This window comes from Anarrhichthys ocellatus, unplaced genomic scaffold (genome assembly GCF_004355925.1).
Source record: "Anarrhichthys ocellatus isolate YVR2014 unplaced genomic scaffold, GSC_Weel_1.0 scaffold853, whole genome shotgun sequence".
In the NCBI taxonomy this organism is placed as follows: domain Eukaryota; kingdom Metazoa; phylum Chordata; class Actinopteri; order Perciformes; family Anarhichadidae; genus Anarrhichthys; species Anarrhichthys ocellatus.
In genome coordinates, this window is record NW_022280827.1 from 1,312 (window position 1) to 17,190 (window position 15,879).

Below are 15,879 nucleotides of genomic sequence, written 5' to 3' on the forward strand. Positions count from 1 at the left end.
GGGCGTATTCTTTGACTATCAGAGCCTGTGCGCCGGCCTGTAATGACGTCAGCATTACATGCCGCTCAGTGTCCATGTGTAGCTTTGCCGTGAGGTGCAGAGTGTGCTGTGATTGGTCAGTGGGCGAGCACGTGACTATCGTGAAACGAAACTTAACAGCCAGCAGAGGCTGATGGGTAGTGAATCACATCACGTGATGCAGCTCAGCCAATCAAATATGGGCATTCTGACTGAGTGAGATGCACCATGACAGAGGAGACTGAGACGAGGAAAGACATTGCAGAGCAGTAAGTTCAACGTTCAAGTTGTGAAAGTAAAATCTTATGATAGTCTCTTTGGGTTGTGGCTTGTCATTAAGGAGTGATGGCGGATCCCACAGCCAGACCAGCTGAGAACATTATATTTCCTGAATTTAGGCTTTTGCATTTTGTAAATGCTCTTGCATTATTCAAACGACTTGTACTGAAAGGTTTAATACGAAGATGTACATAGTTACAGCCTTAAAAATGATTAATAGCGGTGGTGCCATAATGTGGTTAGAAGGTGGTATTTCAGCTGCAGGACAGCAGTGAAGGCCCAGGTATAAAATGCACGGCCCGCCACTGGATATGAGACATTTTCACAAAGACAAGAGACTGATTTGTCCATTTCTCTCATCTTATTGTCTCTAGACCGGACCGGGGATGGGACGTAGGACATCTACATTAGAAGGACCAAAGTTTTAGGACAGTGCAACATGTTGACACTCTTTATATTTACTTTCTGACATCACAGACACCGTCTACTATGCACATGATTTACTGATTTATTTGCCGAATTATAATATAATACAGGAGACCACAAGCAAAGAATGTAATTTTCTTTTACTTATTGGTTAATTATAAAGTATAATACTAATGTCATATTTAGTGATCTCACTTGAGAGATACAGAATATTGTCTGGTGTATAAGTGGCAGGTTATCTAATCAATAAATGATGACATGTAATTTCATCAGTAATACATTTAAATACAGTGAATGTTGAATTCTTTAACTTTATATACATTTCCACATCAAACAAAAGACTCGGGGGAGGAAAGACAGTACGCTGCAGGCGCATCTTTTTTTTAATTAAGTAAATACTTTTGTACTCTTACTCAAGTAGTTTTTCTGATGACTACTTTTTCTTTTACTTAAGTGCTTTCTTGCAAAGTAACAGTACTTTTACTTGAGTACATTTTTGTCTACTCTACCCACCACGGACCAGTTCTTAGGATTGGTCAAGCTACCACTTGACCTTCAAACTGTAATATCAAATGTGTAATATTGGCACATTGCAAAATATGTAGAGGCTTGATGTACAATTCTTCTATTGCATTTTGTTTATCTATTCATCAAATTTTTGGGAAATATGTATGCAGGATGTATATCAAATATCAATATATATTAATCTTAACTGTAACTAGTGATGGTGGATGCGGTGCATGGTTCCCTACCTTGTACAGTCTCTCCTCAGGGATCTGCTCTCTGACAGGGGCGTAGTCCCGCTGCAGGTCTAATACAAATCCCAGCAGGCCACACTCTGTCTTGTTGCCCACCTGCTTAGCCAGACCCCCCTCCACATCAGGCGGCTGATACAGAGACAGGTTGAATCCAGTTTGAGTGTTAGATTAGCCATGAGACGGTCGGGAAGGGAGACAGAAAAGGAGACAAGAGATGGATGAGGCAAGAGGAAACGAAAGAGGATGACATTAAAAAAAGGCAGGACTACTGAAGAGATAAAGCCAGAAGAGTGGTATCTCTGTCTGTGCATGACTCACTAAGATCTTGGAGGTGTAGGCGCTGTTGATAGCGATAGCATTGACTAATAGATCCAGTGTCCGGGGGTTTATCTGTCCAGGGTCCGGGACCACACGGTGGTGCACATCACCTGGGCAACAACAATCTAACATTAATACACATCAATTATAATCTCTGTACACTCAGCCTACGCTCATTGGATTTGCACATTTATTCACCCAGTTGTGACCTGAAAATGGAAATATCTCGCAATAGATAAACTGCTTTTCTGCTATCAAAATGAAATTGAGTTTTTATTGGTTTTAATGGTGAGTTAGGGATGCAATATTACGGCCTATTGGCCAAGGAAAAGGTACTGGGGATACACGAAGAACATAGTTATGCAGTTAGATGACAGCATTAGTGACAGCATATCAAAGGGGCACTCCACTTTACTTTACTTTTTACTTGTCATGAATCTTGGGGAGTACTACTGAGACTGTGTAAACAGTTGCATAACGTCCTCTGTGACTTAGGAGGAGCTTTGACAAGTCTAAAAAATGAATTGTGATAAATTGGTGATGTCATCTGGGCCGTCTCAGCTTAGGCTTGATGGATACAAATTGAAGGGTTTCTAAATTTGTAATTAATATTGTCACATTACTGAGTGTGAACATAAAATAATACAACTGGGCCAAGAAAGGTTTCTTGAGGAATTCTATAGGCAATAGTCTGTATTTGAGCTAAAGAACTGTTTTCCAATCAAGTATGAACAAAACCAATCAAGTACACATGATGACAATTCCCCCACTGCTCAGGTCTGTCAGGTAAAATATCACATTTGGACTAAAGCACAGCACAATTCAAAGGGATATTTTTCATGGCATCCTCATGCCCATCCCCACCAACGCATATCTTTTTATAAGGACTTTATTTACAAATAACAAAGGAAGCAATGCTATATTATTTCTATAATATACTACAGATTGGTTTATGTTCTAAATTCATGTACAATCCACCAAGAGTTCAGCTGGGACAAACCACAAAAGCTTCTCCTCTCAAGCTAAACCCAGACTTTGAACGGTATTTTAGTGAGTAAGTGAGTGAAACCAGCTTCTGAATGATTGGCTAGAGAACAGGTAGTTGCAAGGAACGACACACAGTTTGGAGATTAAATTGACTGAGACTCAGTCTGTTGTGTCACTGCGACAGTGACAACGTCTGGAACCAGGATCAAAATTAGACAAACTTTACATTGTTGAAAACTAGACTAAAATGCCTACAGGTTTACAGTTTCCACAGGGACTAAAACTAATAAAAATCAAATATCTAAATTTGACTAAAACTAGTATACATTTTCAAAAAGCCAAGTCAAAATAAGTCAAATCACTTGTTTGATTGAATGAGAGAGCGTTGAGGGTTTCTCTGAGCTAAACATCTTATAGGAATGTATGTTGTTTGTGTGGTGAAACTTTAAAATATACGGTAAAAAAAGAATGTAATTAACAAATCTTGCAGCACCTCTTCCCTATTCCTAAAGGCGCACTAGGGTGCCACAACAGCACTCATGTTGGGAAACACTGATCTATTCAAAGACTTCTGAGTCATCTAAGCAGGGAGGATGTTTTTCAAAATGTAATCCTATTTCTCAACATTTATACAATCTGAGCATTGCCTTGTGTTTTCATTCGAGGGAACCATAGGCAAAACAGATCATCAATAAAGACGTGCTTGGTGATATGAATTCATTTATAATAATCTATTATTATTTATGAATATTTGCTTTTCACTCACCTATGTGAGTCTGCACCACAGTCATGCGGTTGGTGGTGAGGGTGCCGGTCTTGTCGGAGCAGATGGCCGTGGCGTTGCCCATGGTCTCGCATGCATCCAGGTGGCGTACAAGGTTGTTGTCCTTCATCATTTTCTACAAGTGAGATAGTGATGGAGAGCAGAGGGATGGATGGAAGGGTGTGGTGGGAAGGAATGATGATGGATTGAGGGAGGGCAGAAATACAGAGGTAGAGAGAAATGGATTGAGGGGTGGAAGGAGAGAGGGAGGCATGGTGAATTCTAACTGTGATAATTCAGGGATATTATCATCCAACATAATTTTGAGCAGTGCATATAACTTGGTGTGTGTAAAGAATGGTAATTAATGTATGCTGAAATAGAGCAGCAGGCCAATTACATAATAATAACACATTGATGAATTACCGTTTTCAAGTGGATTCATACACAACTTTATACAGTAACTTTGCTGAAATTAGCTACACACTCTGATTGTGGATCTGAATGATATTAGTTTAGAAACATGATGTGTGGAGCTCCTCAAGGCTCAATCATTGGTCCTCTTCTTATTAACATTTACACATCATACAAACAATAACATCAACTATCATAATTATTTAGACAAAACCCAAATGCACCCTTTTCTGTCACCAAGCCTCTACAGTTCCATAGATTGTCTTTGCAAGGACACTGAACAAATGATTGGATGTCCCTGAACTTTTTTTCGGCTAAATGCAGGCAAATATGTACACATCACAAGAGAAATAGCATTCATGCATCTGACGACCAAATACCAAGTCCGAAATCAGGGGCAATCTAGGACTCAGGGTTCAACTTTAACAGACACGACATGAAATTATAGCAAATCAATGCCACCATCTTAAAAACAGAGCAAGAATCAGATGACTCATGTTCAGTCAAGACTTAGAGAAATTGATCCATGCTTTCATTTCCAGCAGGTGACATTACTGTAATTATCAGAAACTAGGAATAGTCTGGCACATAATCCACCTCAAAACCAAAAAACAATCAAAAACAATAATTGCCAATTTTACAAGTTTAAGTCTTTGTTAAACAAACAAGACATACAGTGTTACATTCTGAGCTTCAAACCCTACTGGTACGTGCATTTTGTCAACTTTGGACTGAGAAAAACAAGCTGTTTAAGCCTGTTTCCAGTCTTTATGCTACGCTAAGCTAACAGGTTTATGGTTGCAGCTTCATATTTAATGGACAGACATGAGAGAGGTATCAATCCCCTCCCAAAAATGGGCTTTATGGAGCGCCTTGGCAGCCGAGTGGTTATAGCACATGCCATATATCCGTAGGGGTGTGAGAAAATATCCATGCACTTGAGTATCACGATATTATGTTTTGTGAAACTGTATTGATTCTCAAAAACAATGTATTGATTTTAATTAATAGTTTACAAGCAAAGATTCGTGGCAGACAGCGGCTCAGATTGCCAAAAGTAGTGCTATGATGTTGGACACACATTGACTGTGATGTATGCAAATGCAGATCCCACTGCATAAACGAAAATTATCTTTTTTTTTTGCTCAGATGTTTTGCATATGGTCATGTGGTCTTTATACTCTGACAGTGATCCTACAGTCAGGTTTAAAAAAACAAATATCTCGCCTTACTTACAGTAACACAATGTATTGAACCCTAACCCCCATATCATCATACATTCATGTCGCCAGATTGTGGCCATTACACAGTCCCATATAGGCATTCAATGGAATCATATTGTAATGGAATCATATATCGAGATATCGTGATATACAATTATGTCAACTAAATTGATAATAACAAGCACATACTGACTTAAATTTCTCAAAAGAGTATAGTGATGAGAATTCTGTTTTTGAGAATACCCCAGTATAGTTAAATCAAACTCATGTCTCAATGTGATTACTCTGTAAATATACTCAGTCTATAGCTGAAATATATATTTATTTGTTCCTCTATGATTTCACTTGAAAGTGTTATATTCATTTTGCACCTAAGTTCTTAGTTAATGAGAAAGCACTCCCTACTTTGAATTTGTCAAGTATTTGGTTCACACAGGAGTATACGAAAATACGCTCTACCATGTGGTAATTTCATATTGACTACTTACTTATTGAATTACCAGAAAACAGTCTACATCGTGATATATATAGTTATCAAGATATGAAACAACCTATATTTGGATAGAAGATTGTGTCCATATTGCACAGCCTTAGTCCTATGTAACTACAACGTCCTGGGTTCTAATCCAGCTTTGGGACCTTTGTTGCATGTCATACCCTCTCTCTCTCTCTCCCCCATTTCTATACTGTCCTCTGTCAATTAAAGACAAAAATGGCCATTAAAATAATATACAAATGTACTGACCTATCCTTTTAATATTTTTGCAATCCTTAAAATCATGCAAATGAGGGGGAGAAGGAGGCCTTTATAGCTCTGAGCAGTGTTTGCAGCTTTTCCTCTTGGGCTGCATTGAACCCCAACAACCTTCAGCGATCATAGAGAATGTAGCCCTGTGTGTAGAGGGGAAGCTAGGAGCAAAAAAAGCCCATATCTCTCACTGCTGCTCATAAAGCTTATTGCTAATAATGCACGGCAATAATTGAAGACAACTCAGAACAGCAGCATCAAAATTTGTTTCATCTCCTCTCTTCCATCATCTGGATTTTGACCAAGTCATGAGGCAGAGCTTAGAGAGATTTTAGTGAGCAAATCATACTGAGACTGTAAAAGTGAGGAGAGTAAAAGTAGGCTTTTGAAAGGCGAGGGGACCATGCACTCCTTCACCTGGTTGTCTCCGGTGGGGTCTCTATGCACAGTTACAGTCGTTAAACTGCATTTCCATTCGCTAAGCATTCAGTAAAGTGGATGGGTGGGTCTACCTTGACAGAGTAAGCCAGAGAGATGGTGACAGCGAGAGGTAAGCCTTCTGGGACAGCCACCACCAGCACAGTGACTCCGATGATGAAGAACTTGACAAAATACTGGACGTAGACCGGAGTGCACTCTGCCATCCACGTGTGACCTGCAACACACACACCATACTATATATTGAGAGTCAGTCCAACTCAGCAGAGTGGGAAGTATCGAGACTTTAAAATGTGCCAGGAAGTGAAAGAGGTGCATTCTGGGATAGTACGTGTGTCTTTTCGGCACGTTGTTTACACACAGACCTTCAACGACAAACGTGTTGATGACGAAGAACAGCACTAGGATGATGACGGTGATGGCCGACATCACCAAACCTGTGGGGGGAGATTCAAAGAAGGGAATCAGTCACTCAGACTTTATTCAATATCTATTAGGGCTGAGCTCAACCAAAGACATTCGGAGTCGACTAACTCTCATACGATTATGTCAACTAATGGATTTTTGATTTAATCGACAGATCTGTAAAACTGAGTTTCTCTACAAAGAGTCACACAAGAGCAGCACTTTAAATCTTGTGTTTACCAAAGATGTGCTCATATGTGTTTGGAAATGAGTTATTCGGGATGAAAAATGACTAATTGATTAAAGAAATCTTGGTTGACTAACAGACTAAGAGCCCTAATATCTACGTTTGATTTTGGGTCTGAAGTGATGCATGCCTGGTGAATGAAGAGCCACTCAGTGCTTCACATTCCATCAGTTTATAGCACGTGAGAATATCATCTTTTACATGTCTGTTATTGAGCAGCACATCATTCTAAGTATCAAGCTTCCCACCTTATGTGCAAAGTTTCACACAACTCCCACAATTCATTTCTCATATTCAGAGAGCTCATTGCTATATGTCATTGCCCCAGTAGCTCTGTGGGACAGAATCGACTCTACATGTTTTTAGTGTAGATAGTTCTCTAACGACTGCTTAAAGGTTGTGGAACACAGGGTTCTTTACCTGCTTTGCCAATTTGAACAGCTAGTTTGGTGAGCTTGCCCTGCAACACACTCTTCTCTTTCTTCGGAACGCTGGTCTTCTTCTTCTCTCTGTCCTCTACCTCCCCTCCCTCTGCACTTTTTAGGGGTTGCATCTCCATGGCAACACCCCCGTCCTGCTTCTTGGCTGAAACACATATAAAAAAAAACATATACACTCTCTTCAGTACCGTACCTGCAGATGAAGTAAGCTCATCCTACATCCAAACCAAGCTTTACACACACACATGCACATGTCATGAGCCTTTACCTTTGTTCTGATTGTTCTCCACAGCTCCATCAGGTTGTTTTCCTGAGAGAAAGGGAGACTGATTTAGACACATGGATACATAGAAAGACAAGTGTTCACGTGTGCATATTCATATGCTGAAAAAACTGTTCATATTTCATATTTTAGGACAGCCAAAGACACACTTCCAGAGACAGAAAAGCACAAAACACTAAAGGGAAGAATAATACAGGTTCACACATCTTCATACACTGGGTCAAGAGACCGAGAGACATATTTCATATGTGTAAGCCCATCATAGGTCACTTTCACTGCACTGTGTGCTGGGGTCCATTCATTGGCTGAGGAAAGGATCGGGGCAGGCAGACAACTTTGTGCTCACATACCATTGGTGACTGTGCTGAAACTGGCATCTGTAGAGATGAGCAACTGAGTACTGTCCTCTGTTAGGGGAATGTGTGAGGGAGGAAGGTTTTGGGGCACGTGAGAGGATTTGGCAAAAAGGGAAAACAAAAGAGAGCAAAGAGGGAAGGAAGAATAAAAAACTCAAGTAGTGAATGTGTTTGTAGGCACTACTGTTCTAGCAGAATGCTTGTAGATGACTGTATAGAATGGCAAAAATTAACAGAATATAACCTCAATCTCAAATGAGAGACAATTCAAAGAGAACAGTCTATAGCACCATAGCAAACCCACATTGCATGAGGAAAAGAAACTAACACGTTATGGCATTTGTAGAAGTCTTATGAATAATGTATTAGCTCCAGTAAATGACTGTCTGAATGATGTAGCCCACAGAGGCTGCTGCACTGAGCGTGAAACATCCTAGTGTGCAACTAACACTTTGGAAAACAAGCAATAAGAGTACATTTCTTTCATAAAATAAGCATCATCAGCTATATCGTTGCTGTCCATTTCTGCATTGTAGGATGCTGTACATGTTTTCTCCTTTTCAAGATGCCAACAATACTACACACATTCCCATGCACGAGTGAGAAGTGCAGTGGTAGAGACATGGATGAGTGCACTGGTAATGATATTAACCTTAAGTGCTTCTGAAAGTATATGTAGCCTCTGTTGTTGTCATCAGCTCTGCTCTGACTGCAGGGCCCTTCCAAAACAAAGTTGAGCACAGACTAATGCTGCATGCATTGACCGACCAACCAACACTCTTCCCTGAATCTTACTGGCTCCCTCGCGCTCCCCTGCTCTTTCAATAATTGATTCAATCTGCATGCTCTCTCTCTCTCTCAGATTAGGGGAGGGAAGGAAAAACAGGGGAGAGCAAACGGAAGGATAGGAAAGTGAAAGAGGGCACAGCGGTAGGGTAAACAAGAGACCAAGTGAGAGAAATAGAGAAAAATGGATAAGCAGAGAGAACAAGAGGGATGAAGAGGATGTGGGCTAAATTATCGATGAGGTTAAACTGGTGTGTTTCCTGTTGAAGCTCTTATCTGAAATCAGTTAGGCACCCAATTAATTCTACACACACACAGGCTGTGATATGTGTACATGGACGGATTATGAGACAATGGGCCCCTGGGCACAATGTAAAATTGTAGTTGCTTTGAGTGTGTTTCTGGTCGTTTAGTCTTTTTGTAGTCATTTCAAACCCTTTGTAGTTACTTTACGTGTCTTTGTGGTCGTTTTGAGCCTCCCTGTAGTCATTTCACATCTCTTTGTAGTTGTTTTGCGTGTCTTTGTGGTTATTTAGAGTCTCTTTATAGTCATTTCACACCTTTTTGTAGTTACTTTACGTGTCTTTGTGGTCGTTTTGAGCCCCTCTGTAGTCATTTGGTTGAATTTCCAAAAATAAATATTAACAGTTACTTCAAACAGAGGTTCTGAGGCCCATACATTCAGGGACACCTGTGCCTGTGCCTGGTGGCCCATTCAGTAATCGATCCATGTGTGTGAGTATAAATTAACTAATAACTAACTGAGAGCAGTTTGAGGTATTCAACCACAGAGATGGTGGACATTTAAGAGAAAGACTGTCTTCTTTCCTGGGTTTTGTAAGCATCTGTTTACTTCCTCTAGTTGGTATATTTCAAGAGCAAAACCATTTTTGCTTCTGATATCTTACTAACTAGTCTGTTCATTTTGTTGTATGAGTAAATAAAACTATTGAAAAGGTGCAGCATGTCTTCAACAAAAACATCTCTGTCTTTCTCTCATTAGAGCCCCAAAAAATGTGGTACATTTTCTGTGTCTCTACTGGTTTGTCTCTTTCACATACCTTTCTTGTCCTTCCCTTCTTCCTCTATTTCTCCAGCACCCAGTAGGGTGAAGATGATGCCCGTCTGTGAGTTGACACCTACAGCTGTCACCAGCATCCTTCCGGAGCCCTCCATCACATGAGTACCTTAAAGTCCAAATATATTACTGGTGTAGAGTCAAATAAGAAATCAGTGGTGCTTGCAAAGTGGCAACCCCAAGTGGTTACAGAAATGAAACAACAACTTGTGATATTGCAAATTTTTAGCAAGGTTCTTTGTTCGGTTTTGTTCATGCGCAACATTGATAGATGACCTGAGCTGCTCTCACACTTTGAGCTCAGCTCAACACGATACATCATCATTTCGGCAAAAGAAAAAGCTCATTTGAAAAAGGATAAAGCCCTTTGGAGTGCACCCAACGCATAGTTCTGACAAGTGGGTCAGACAATAAGGAGTTTGGTCAAATAGTTTTGTAGAAGGCTTCTCTAGTTGAGTTATTTTGGTATTGACAGAAAAGCAAGCCAAACCTGGTTGTCTTAAAGTTCATCGTCTGCCATACAATGCTTTTTGTCTAAAGTCAAATCAATAGGAAACACAGAGATGCTTACAATAGGTTCCTCCTTTTATTTTATTCATTTCAGTTTTAAACTTGAGTGAATATATTTTGGGACACTTGTGAAAGTACACACTACACCAACATATTATCCCCTTATAAAGATGCTTACTTACACATCCAGCAGACACAGAGTAACTTTAGAATGATTTTTGGAGCAGTGGCTCTGGCCACCTTATGAATTGAATTCAAATATTCACTCCTGGCTAAATGCTCCACTTGGTTCACCAGGTGGTCGCTAACTTGGTCTGCCTGCTGTTTGGTGGTAGGCAAGTTTACCAAGTTCACTGAAAATAGCTGGTTTCTGTGGCTGGAAATAAGGTTGATGAGATCAGTGACATTCATAGACTTCAATTAGTCCAATTTACATAAAAATCTTCGTACCCTGTCTTAACCAGCATGCACTTTATATTAATCTCACTATTTGTAAATTGAATCTCCCTGCATCATAGCCTTTTGTCAGGCATGTCCACCGAGAATCAAAACTGTGAATACAAACCTGAGAGCAGCATGGGGTCCTTATCCACAGACTTGGTTACGTGGTCAGACTCTCCTGTAAGAGAGCTCTCATCTATCTTCAGATCGTTCCCTTGGACCAAGATACCATCAGCTGGCAGCAGGTCCCCTGAACACAGACCAGCACAGATCAGTGTTTGATTCACCTTGTAGTTTATGTACTATTTGATTTGGGACAAGTCAACAGGGACATTTATGCATCTCTTGTGGACATTAAGTAATCAACACGGTAGGAAATGGGCTTTTGCTGAAGGTTAGATGAGAAGGGCAATACCACTTTTATGTCTGTGCGCTAAATATAAAGCTGCTTACAGCCAGGATGTGACTAGCTTAGCATACAGTCTGGAAGCAGGTCCAAACAACTTGCCTGACTCTGACTAAAGGTTCAAATTCCAACTACCAGTACCTCCAAACTAATTGCCACATTATGTCTCGTTTGTTTGACTGTACAAAACACAAATGTCCTGTTGAAAAAGAGCAGATTAATCATTTTTGTCCTCCGCCTGCAGGCGAACCCCAGTTTTATCAATTTAGTCAAAGGTGAGAAGAGTGCTCCAATGAGGAGGGGTTTCAAATTCCAATGCATCAGTTTTGCTTCTTGTAGCTTCATCTTTTATTTCTTTAGATATTATATAGGGTGTACAATTAATCAATTCATTAGAAATAAATTGGTTAATCAACAGTGAAAATATTTGTAGCTGCTCTTTTATACAATAAGCGTTTGTGACGGTTCCTTACCGTATTTGACCTGAGCCATGTCCCCCACCACCATGTCAGCCACAGGGATCTGGATGACATTTCCTTTACGCACCACAGTGAACTTCTGTTCTTGTTCAATCCGACTCTGTAGGCCCCGGAACTGCTTCTCTTTGGACCAGTCGTTAAACGCCGTCACCAGGACGACACACACAACAGAAAGCAGGATGGCCGCACCCTCAATCCAGCCGGTGTCACCCTCGCCTTCATCCTCTGCGGACCCCGACAATTCTCCACAAGCTGGGCAGTGGGGAACAGAGGGAAGGTTGGTTACATATACTGTGGTTCACACAGCCAGAGACATGATATCACAACTGAATCAGATGGTATTTAACCCACCTGAAGAACCAGCAGATTGGTGGTATGGATAGTTTGGTTATCAAATGTAAGATGGAAAGCAATCTGTGATCCAAATTTAAATAAATGGTAAAAAAAAAAACTGACTGACATCAAAATCTCGGGAAGACATTTAGTTATAAGCTAAGACAAGATGGCGCCGCGGATGGCGGCCTCGGCACTGCGCTCTCTTTGGTAGTTAAATGTTTATGCTTATCTCTGCTCTTGTCCTTGTTTTTGGTTTATTTGCCTATTTCTGTGCATGAACGTTGAGAGCAACGGAAAAGCTGGAGTCAAATTCCTTGTATGCATACGCATACATGGCCAATAAAGCTCATTCTGAGTCTGACAAACAATATGGTTGAGGTTTAAGACTGCAGTGGCTCTTTACAAGTGGCTGCATTTGACTACAGTCATCATATCATTTACTACTATTCAAATGTTTAAAACAGTGACAAACAGTGCATGACTACAAATGATTACCTCTACCTCATGAAATGACTGTGAGGATAGTTTGGATGTGCTGCTGTTATCTAGGGCGCACTGTGAGGTTTCCGACAGAGCCGCAGTGTCCTTCTGTTCACTGAGCCCACTTCCTCTCTACCATGACCTCTTACTGTGGTAAACCCACCCAGACAGCTAATGGCAACCATTTGGCAATCCCTTTTGCTTTGTATTCCTTCAGCTTTTGTGTATTTCCATATTCTAACCATGAGACCAATAAAGATGATTAGATCTTCAAGATCATTGAAGATATTTCTGATCTATCAACAACATGAACTTTGTTCATGTTGTTGATTTATTAACACCATCTTAAGTGAGATAAGAATCATACTTAAGGATTTTTTGCTGAAAGCTGTTTGATTTCGAAATTTCAGTTGACAGTTGTTTCATTACATCTGGTAATTTACTGGAGCTAATACATTATTCATAAGACTTCTACAAATGCCATAACTTGTTAGTTTCTTTTCCTCATGCAATGTGGGTTTGCTATGGTGCTATAGACTGTTCTCTTTGAATTGTCTCTCATTTGAGATTGAGGTTATATTCTGTTCATATAGCAGCAGCATATAAGTGTCAGGTCAGCATAAGAATGCTATGTGAGCCCAGCTGACTCATATGCTTTGGTAAAACTTGGTTATTTTCTGTAACCAAGTGATGTGTACCTCCCTCAACATTTGTCCCATGGGGACTGTCCATTGTTCCAACAGCCCATTATTCCGAAACAACAATAGTCCAAAAAGTGTCCCATTTGTCCAACAGCCCTTTATCCTGAAAACAAAGCTAACTGCTCGGAATGTACACACTCTCCCTGCAACAAACAGAGGCACATGGCTAATCATTATGCAGAATGATGTCATTGGACCTAACCAAATATTTGCTACTATGGTGAAGGCATGACCCGCCCCACTCCGCCTCTGATTGGCTAGTACTTGTTGCCTCCATTGTTTGCATTGTTAGGTTTACGCATGAAAAGCAAGATTGGTTAGGGTGAGAATATCAGGGTAAGCCAATCAGAGCCAGAGTAGGGTGAGTAAAGCCTTCGCCATATTTGAAAGAAAATATTGCAACCACGAAGGACCATGAGGTCATTCTTTATGTGCCTCTGTTTGTTGCTGGGAGCAATCGGCCTTCAGAACAATGGCATGACACCCTTCCCACTATACCGTAAATACTTTACCCATGAAGTGTTGATCAATTCAATAAACTCTGGGGGTTTGCTGCTATACTTACTTAACTCTTCTTTACTTGTGCTATTGTTGAGTTTTATAACTGTATATTATCCCAATATTTGGTCTGGCATAACCTGTAGCATAAGAGGCTAATATTAGCAACATTTTAGATATATGTTGCTGTGTAACTGACATCACTGAATCAGTTTGCTGATTTTATGACTCTTGAGTAATAAAGTACATTTTTGGACCAAGTTATCTTGAAGGTGCAGTCTGTGATTCCAATGAAACACACATTTTGTGAAATCTAGTGAATATCTCCTCACGGCCTGCTAGCTGTCCGTTCTGAGTTTTTACACGGCCCGAGCTCCATTATTGGGTAACACACCACCATTCCAGCCAATCAGCAACGTGCTCGTACACAGGACAGGGGAAAGGACATGGACGTATAAAGAGAAAGGCATTGGGAGTGAGCGGGACGGTGTATCTGGAGGGGGGTATTGGTTTGTTGAGTTCACATCTTTCTCCAGAATCACTGACTCCACCTTCAACTCAAGGTCCACTTACTAGGCTTTTTCAACAGCATCTTATGGTCTGAACCAGCAGATTGGATTTGCATGGATTTTGCTCTCTTTTGTGGAGGGTAAATCTATGTCTCTCTCCTCGACTATACGTTACCGATACATAAGCTTGATTTACTGATAGTTTCGTCCTTGTCCCTTTATTTTATCTCTCACCATGCTCTATGAAGAGCCAAACTTGTCTTCTCTTCCTATAACCGTAGCTTCCTCCCTGTCTCGTTCCTGGTCCCCTCTTTAACCAGGATACTATAGGGTGATACTGTATGCTGACTCATCTTCTTTGTTACCTGTCTATGTCTCTCCCCTTCTATTGCTCTTACTCCCCCTTGTCCTCTCACACCCTCCCAAATCATCCTCCCCAGCCCTCTCTGCCCCTGCCCTCACATTCGCTATCCTTTCCGGGAGGCTGGTAGAAAGAGAGGCCGAGCGAGATGATGGCGGCGGCCTCCAGGATGATGAGTGTGACGTCCTGTAAGGCCTCCCACACAAGTTCCAGGAAGGTCTTGGGCTTCTTCGGCGGGATGAAGTTTTGGCCAAACGTTTGGTACCGACGCTCCATGTCTGCCGGATCCCCACTGAGGCCTGAGAGATGGAGAAGGAGGATGGGACAGAGAGAGAGAGAGAGAGAAAAAAAAGAGGAGGGAAATACAGAAGCCTGAGATGTTAGCTAATTTATTACTATTAAAAAAAATCAAGCAAAATTCACATGCCAAGAGGGATACAAACAAAACATATCTGCACACACACTGACAAATTCACAATTCAAGAAGAATTTTGTGAATCAGTGACCTTTGAATGGGTTAGGTTCACCATCATGTGTAGAGGTCCCGCATGTGCAAATCAAACAGCCGCGCTGTTTGATTTGCTTTTGCGTATGTTGCTTTTGCGAGCACTTTTACATTACTCCGCGCAAAATATCTCTGCTCGACATTGATTTGCCTTTATATAGTAGCTTATCACTAGGACATGCTGAGACACACATGAAGAATCACCCCAAAAAAGCCCAAACCTACGAGACAATCTTTCCCTATCCACAACACATTCAGATCTCTCCCCTTCAACCTCACCCCTAAGTAATTCAGTTTCCATGGTGACCATGATATCAGGTCCAGGCTTCCTGTCTCTAACAGGTTTCTGCCTAGCAACAGGTGATGTCATTCCTCCAGTGTGATAGGTTTGGAGCAGAGCTTTCTTTTTTTCCTTCTTTTTTTGATTGGCTGTTGGGGAGAGGGGGAATGGCAATTTGTATACTGTGGTTGGCCAAGATCGGTGACTATTTTTGCGTCCGTTTGCCCGTGTGTGTTCGGAGATATCCCAGTCCAGAGTGCTTGCTGCAGGGACTCATGTGTGGCTCCCAGCGTTGCCAAAGAGATGTGTAGCAATATGATGCTCAACAGGGTTTCTCAACGAGAGAGAAAGAGAGAGAGACAACAGGCCTTATGCTGAGTAATCGTAGTGAGCTGTATCCTCCTTC

General features: G+C 41.0%; 1 protein-coding gene across 1 annotated transcript; it reads right to left on the bottom strand.

Annotated features, from left to right (window-relative positions):
- Positions 1-452: 452 nt before the first annotated feature.
- On the bottom strand, positions 453-15,830 carry LOC116377067 (plasma membrane calcium-transporting ATPase 3-like). Its single transcript, XM_031838607.1, has 11 exons — positions 14,790-15,830; positions 11,798-12,055; positions 11,043-11,168; positions 9,951-10,076; positions 7,733-7,774; positions 7,445-7,609; positions 6,738-6,809; positions 6,447-6,589; positions 3,553-3,685; positions 1,800-1,909; positions 453-1,610 (listed from the first exon to the last, which is right to left on the bottom strand). Exons 1-11 carry the CDS (start codon positions 14,962-14,964, stop codon positions 1,416-1,418), a joined length of 1,545 nt encoding a protein of 514 aa, XP_031694467.1. The 5' UTR covers positions 14,965-15,830; the 3' UTR covers positions 453-1,415.
- Between the last annotated feature and the right edge of the window lie 49 nt (positions 15,831-15,879).

What these genes read in the sequence shown, in the direction of transcription:
- LOC116377067 (XM_031838607.1), bottom strand. Translation starts at nt 14,964, where the DNA reads ATGGAGCGTCGGTACCAAACGTTTGGCCAAAACTTCATCCCGCCGAAG. An exon ending in AGAAGGGAAGGACAAGAAAG is followed by an intron (nt 7,775 to 9,950) that starts GTATGTGAAAGA and finishes CCTTTCTCTCAG; the next exon opens with GAAAACAACCTGATGGAGCT. An exon ending in CAACACGTTTGTCGTTGAAG is followed by an intron (nt 6,590 to 6,737) that starts GTCTGTGTGTAA and finishes TGTGTGTTGCAG; the next exon opens with GTCACACGTGGATGGCAGAG.